This window comes from Corapipo altera, unplaced genomic scaffold, assembly GCF_003945725.1.
Source record: "Corapipo altera isolate COAL_440 unplaced genomic scaffold, ASM394572v1 49, whole genome shotgun sequence".
Taxonomy (NCBI): Eukaryota; Metazoa; Chordata; class Aves; order Passeriformes; family Pipridae; genus Corapipo; species Corapipo altera.
In genome coordinates, this window is record NW_020884879.1 from 14,296,170 (window position 1) to 14,302,876 (window position 6,707).

Consider the following 6,707-nt stretch of genomic DNA (forward strand, 5'->3'; position numbering starts at 1 on the left):
AGCGGTAGGAGCCAGTGAGCCCCCTCGGGGGGCTACCGAGATGGAATTCGGCAGTGCTGAGGGGCAGCGATTTGCCCTCGATACCCCGTTCCCGGGAGTAGCCTGTGCCGAGGGCGGCGGCGTGGGGCAGCCCCCGTCGGGGCGCACCTCTGGGAGAGCCGGCGGGGACGGGGGCTTCCCGGGGCGGGGAGGGGAAAAACAACCCCGGGGGCTATATAGGGCTCCCCGGGTGCCCGCGGACGCGGGTGCCCCCCTACGCCCCGGTAAGCGCTGAGAGAGGCGGAGCAACCCTTAGGCGTCTAGGCAAGAAAGTCTATCAAGTCGTCTTTACTTTGCAGCTTTTATTAAAAATATAAATATTAAACATTCTCTTACACAACCAAATCGACCGAGCGCTGAAAAGATGTTTTATTGTGAAAATGTTTACAGGAAAAAAAGTGAATTGAAAGTAGCTTACAGAGATTCCCCCTCCCACCTCCCTGCCCCTAGCAGAAAAGTTTTCTGTCTTCTTGGCACCATTTCTTCCAATGATCACACATCCCTACGTAGCGATGGCACTAGAATAACTGGGAAATGGAGAAATAAATAAAGGTAGGGGAGGTTACGAACGACACTCGAGTTTCTGCACTTGGTACACGGTTGTGCATGCTAGTCAAGGGACAGAGGCTGTTCGGAGCACACCCTTCTAGGTTTAAAGCTATATAAAAATAAAGAGATGACATCAGAGCAGCACTATGGTACATCGGACGGTGTAATTATTCTTGTGCTAACTGCGGAATCTCTTTGGCAAGGTGGGGCGGGGCCGTTTCACTTCCCGATTATCTCCATCAGTTTCCTGTTGCTGTGAGCTTGCTGGGCTAACTGCTCGGCTCGGGCCATCTCCAAGACTTCTCGCAGGAGGTGGAAAGTCAGATCCAGAGAAATAGGGGGCTCCTCGGATCGCTTTTCCCTCTCCACGGCCTCACCCTCGGCTTCGCCGTTCTCGGGGCTCCCCGGCGAGCGCTTGGGCAGCTGCTGCAGCTGTTGCACCGCCGCCCGGAAAAAGTTGCTGGCGGAGGCTTCGGGCTGTAGGTGGCTGGTGCTGCTGGAGGAGGCGGAGAAAGAGCCAAGGGGTCTCTTGTGGAGGTTGCCCAGGCGCAGGAAATACTCTTCTCCCATGCGGAGCAGGACAGGCAGAGTTTGCTGCTGCTGCTGTTGCTGCTGCTGCTGTTGCTGGAAGAAATCTGGCTGGTGCAGAGCCCCGCGGGCGGCTGCCGGACTCTTGCTGAGAGCTCTGCACTCCTGGCAAGGCAGGAGGGCGACCAGCAGAATTCCCGTGGAGACCAGTAGCGGGATCTTCATGGTCGGGGCCCAAATCTGCGGAGGCAGACGAGGAACGAGGGTTGGGTTACACAGCCGAGCCGCAGCAGCGGCGGGGAGGGCAGCGCGGGGACGGGACGCCCCCGCCGCCGCTGTCCCGGTGCTGAAACGCGCCGCTCCGCGCCCCTCCGCGCCCCGCACACCGCACACAGCACACCGCACACCGCCGCCCGACCGCACTCATCCCGGCCCGTCCACCAGTGCCGTCGAGGCGGCTGCTCCTCGGAGAACAGCCCCGCGGGGCAGCTCCGGACAGATCCCGGGGACCAAGCTGGGTTGAACCCCTGCAGAGAGTCCATGCGTGTGCTCGGACCCGCGCCCCTTCACCCACTCCGGGCGAGGGGGAGTGTGGAACGTCTGCGGAGGGGCAGCTCTCCCCAAGAGCTGCGGGGTGCTAGCGTCCGCTCCCCAGAGTCTCCCCGCACCATGGCCGGCCGGGGCAGCTACTCGCGTTCTGCGGGACTCCGCGCTCAGCCCCGCTCAGAGCAGGGCAGCGCATCCCTCTCTGCGCCAGACGCGACCCCGCACCTACCTGGGGCGGCGGTGGCGGCGGCAGGGCAGGGCAGGGCAGGTGGTGGGACTTTGCAGTGCCCGGCGTCCCTTCCTCTCGCTCTCCCTCGGAGTCGGCTCCTGGCGAACTTGGGATCAGATTTGGTCCTAGTCAGAGCCGGGGCGCGGGATTTTTATAGCTTAGACCCTCTCCTGGAATCACGCAGAACTTGCCTAATAAGCTGACGCTCTCCTGACAGCCCGATTGCGTGCCCCGATCTACTGCTGAATAAATCATGGGGGCCCGTCGGAGCGGCGATGGGCAGAGTTTCGCTATCGCAACCCCAAATCTCACGTCCAATTATATCAACAGATATTTATCGCCTCTGCAGTGACGTCAGCCGGGCCGGGGGCCGGGGAACAGGATGCCCCCCCCACCCCATTGACAAAAATACTTGAATGAGATTTCCTAGCGAGCGCGTACTATGAGAGGTCACTCCGGGGAAACTTTCCACTCACGGGCCAGCCCTGCGGGGCCGGGGCTGCTATCCCGGGTAGACTCTCTCCCCTATCCCCGGTCCTGGCCGGCCTCCGCCGCCTCCGATCCTACCCGCACGGGGCGACTGTGGCGGGTCAGCACAGGAGGAGGCTCCGAGAGGCGCGCCTTTTGCGGGAATCCCGCTTTGCTCCTCGCCCCGGGCAGGCCGATGCAGCGCTTGCCCTGCAGAGCGGGCAGAGGCGCAGCCGAGCCCGCAGGGAAGAGGCAGAGCAGATGCCAGTGCCGGTGCCGGTGCCGGCGCCGGTGCCGGGAGGGACCCACGGCATCGCTGGCACCGGGGCTGCCCGGGGACCCGCCAGCAGTAGAGGGGGCGGAAAGCCCCCGGGGGTGGCGGGGACGGCCGGGACCACCGCCGCCGGGGCCGCCGGGAGCATCTGCCGGGGAAGGGAGCGCAGCCCGGGCCGCGCTCCGCTCGCTCCTCCTCCCCTGCCACCGCCCGCGCCGCCGCCCGCTCGTCCCGGCCCTGGCTCCGCGCTGCCGGCTCGCGCTCCCCCGGTCTGGCCTGTGCTCCTCTCCATTGTCTTCCCACTTCTTGTGTGGAGGTAACAACTGCTCTTTTCCCCACTCCACTAGCTGATCTTCCCCACTTCTTCAACCCCATATACCTCCCTGTTTGCCCTCCTCAGCTAAGGCACCCTCCCTCTGGGGTGTCCTAATCCCACGTGGAGCTCTCTTTGAAGTTCTCTCCCATGTCCATTAGGCTCCAGACCATATTACACCAACCCCTCCAGCTGGATTTCATGCCCTCTGATCTCTTCAGGAAGTAGTGCTGCCTATAGAAATGACTTCTGCCCAACACCCACCCCTTCTTGTGTGTAATGTGTGTTCTTCCATTTTTGCATCCCATCATCCTTGCCAATGCATCTCAGCCGTGCTTCTTCACTGCCTCAGTTGCAGCAGCAATCATGTCCTCCTCTTTAAATTGGAAAATTTTACAGAAAACCGGCTGGTTTTATCTTGCCTAGCCTGTAAATACCTGGGGTCACGCACTTGCGTGTCTCCCATCACAGTGAGGTGTTGCGACAGAACAGGTGGTCATGCACTATCAATGCTAAATAAGTGATAAATCTGCAATCCATTTCCTTAATAAAATAACAAAGTTCAAACAACTTAATGCATGAGGTTGGCCACAGCCCAATTCTGAGCATCTCCTTAGGCATGTAATACACTTCAATTTTAGTCATACCTACCTCCAGCCTCAGATGCTTTTGGTAAAGTGCCAAAGAATCAGATCTTGTGCATCATGAAGAAACAAATGGAAAAACAAGTAGTAATACCAGAGATTTAGCTCTTCATTACCTCTGTTAGCTCAGGCATTCATGAACTGAAATGCGTATTACAGAACATAATACATTGTGTAGCTAGTCACAGCAGAAGCTATTTGTATGCTTTTAAAGCGTGTCAGCACGGCTTTCAGTGAGAACAAGAGGTTCAAAGAAACAGGAGCTAAGTTCAATCAGTTGATGGAAAATGTAAGAGGTACTTATTAAACTCAAACCCTTCAGATGTGCTCTGGGGTGGGTTTTATCACTGTGTCTCCATTTTTAGGTTAATATACCCTTTAAAACACAAACCCTCTTAAAATAATGTGATCATAGATGTAAAGAGGGAAGAATTCTGATCTGAATACATTTTTTTAATGTTGTGGATAAAATCTGGATAATACAGAGCTGCATCCCTCCGAAAGATTGATGCCAATGAGAACTAGCTCAGGTTATGTTTCATTTTTAATCAATTACATTATTTAGGTCCCTTTAGGCAAACTCTTTTGGCCTGTTTTATCCATTAAAGAAATCCAGGTATAGCAAAAGCAACATAGGAGTGGGCTAGGATTCTCAAATTTTCACAAGAGCTGTACAACCCACCAGTTTCTTCTCCCCTTTTTACTGACCCCTGACATCTGCAGTGTCTCATGCAAGCTTGTTTCTAATCCTATATGGTCTTATTACCCCACTTCCCTCATAGATCCTGAGCGCAATGTGTGAAAGGGTTTGCAACAATTTAAATGCCGGGAAGACTGTGAGACATTTGGATACCTTGATAACAAGGAATATAAAATATCACAGATACAAAAACCAAAAAGTACTTCCCTCAGCACTTCAAATGCAGAACTGACTGCCTAGGAGTACAGAATTCCATTCTCCAGAGTCACCAGTTTCTAAGTGAAATCTCACTCCTGAAGGAGATTACAACAGAAGAAATCATGGGGTCTCACCAGAGAGGTGAAAAAGAAAGACAAGGAGGATATCAGGTACATCTGGATTAGAGTTTTATGTTTAATTATGTAATTTGAGATTAGCATACCCTTCATAAGAAAAGTATTCATATTTGACTCATTCCACAAGCATCAGGAGCAAACAGAATTTTTACAGTGAATCATAAAATAACATTGTCTAGAAATAAAAAGCACTAACAAGGCCCATTTCCTCTCCACCGACTTGGGTTGAGTGCATCTACCCTTTAGCCTTAGTGATCTCAAACTCAAGCACCTACTGAAAAGCAATTATAGCTAGTCTGAAGGAGCTAAGGGAAAGCAAAAGCATGCCCAGAGCATGATACATCTCATTGCAATATAGTACTTTCAGGTTTCTGGAGAAGCTCACCTCATTCTCTTGCCTATAAAGGGAGTGCAGACAACTACCTTAGCTAGTCACTGAATTTTTAGATAGCTAATGTGAGGTGTGAAGAATCCCCTCCTCACTGACTGACCATAGCAGAGAGATCACACAGTTCTAAATATAGTAATACAGAGGGGATGATGTTAAACTGAGGGCATGGCTCTTACCCCATGTATTTTTGAAGATGTTCAACTACAAACATGGAAGGACACACACTCAATGTAGATCAGCTTTCTACCGCAGTGCAATGTTTCATTACCCCTCCAGTCTTTGTCAGAAGGCAGTAAGGATTTTTCTTATTGTTGCATTCAGCAAACATTTCCACATCATCACACAGAACCCCTTCATGTGATCACCACCATTCTTGATCCCTGTGATCAGCTCTCTAACATGCACTCTTACAATCTGCCATTATTTCAGGTAAACTCAGTTCATCTCACCCACTCTGAGGTGCCAGTAATCATACACTGACACGTGTATGTATCACATTTCCTTTTCACCTTTTGGTAGTCCTGATACAAAGAAAACTAAATCTGATTGTCAAAAATATTATGGATTCTAGGACAACTGGGAGGAGAGAAAAGAAAAAAAGAGAAGAGAAGAGAAGAGAAGAGAAGAGAAGTCAAGGTATCTTACAATGCTTGAAGGTAATGTCATTTTAAGAAGAAAATACATTTGCTTATTATTCCTCAGCAGACTGAGTTTGCTAGAATAATCATAGGGAACCTCACTTAAAGTGAGTTATAAAAATCAATAAAAATAAATCAATTAAATACAAAGGAGTATGTTGTAGGTTGGGATGAAGAACGAAACTGATAAGGAGCTGAGCTATCTGCTCTTTCTTCTGACCCCAGATGCCTTCAAAATTCTCTCATTCACTTTTAATTTCTCTTTCCATTTTTCAATCACCTCCCTCCAGGAAGGAAGTCACATGCTCCTGTCACAAGGGTTTTCTGTGGTATGCTCACCCTTACAGCAGAGCTCCACCTATAACTTGTGACAAGTTTTCCTATAGTTTTGTGAAAGAGAGGAAAGCACCTTAATTTCCCAAACTTAGCAGTGGGGCAAAACAGCATGAGAGAGTGAAGAGATTTATCCAATATCCCTCCAGGATTTGTGCATGAAGCAGGAGTGAATCTTGCAATATCTGAGACCAAGTTCATTAGCTCAACCAGAGGAGTATTTTCACTCATGACTCAATATTCATACTCTTGATCCCAGACGGCTGCCCACAAGACATAATTTTATGGGCTTGGGGGTCCCAGCAGAAGGATAAATTCCTCAGGAATATCCTCGTGGTTCCACCATGTCTGGGAATAACACAGCCGTTCACAGCGCCTCACACACGTGTGGATTTGCAGGGACAGTTTTCCTCCCAAAGCCTGACCTCCAGCTGAGCAGGGGCCAGAGTGTGCTGCTCAGGAATCTCAAGCATGGATCTGCTGGCCCAGCCACAGCTTTCCCTTTGCCCAAAGACCTTCATGCCCAGGGGGATATTCCCAACAACACATGTAACACGGAGTGGAGCTGCGCCCACGCGGTCTTGGACATCACCAAAAAGCCCTTAGGGAGGCCTCACAGCATCACTCTCTTCTTCTGAGCAGGGAAGGGAAGTTGCAGACGGAGGCTGAGAGAAGTGTGCTGGCGGCAAGGGCTGCGCCTCTCTCCTCCTGACAGCCCTC

At 51.7% G+C, this 6,707-nt stretch overlaps 1 protein-coding gene across 1 annotated transcript; it reads right to left on the reverse strand.

The window, feature by feature from the left end:
- Positions 1 to 326: 326 nt before the first annotated feature.
- On the reverse strand, positions 327 to 2,324 carry CRH (corticotropin releasing hormone). The gene is made up of 2 exons (XM_027638694.1): positions 1,892 to 2,324; positions 327 to 1,356 (listed from the first exon to the last, which is right to left on the reverse strand). Exon 2 carries the CDS (start codon positions 1,339 to 1,341, stop codon positions 808 to 810), a length of 534 nt encoding a protein of 177 aa, XP_027494495.1. The 5' UTR covers positions 1,342 to 1,356; positions 1,892 to 2,324; the 3' UTR covers positions 327 to 807.
- Positions 2,325 to 6,707: the final 4,383 nt, after the last annotated feature.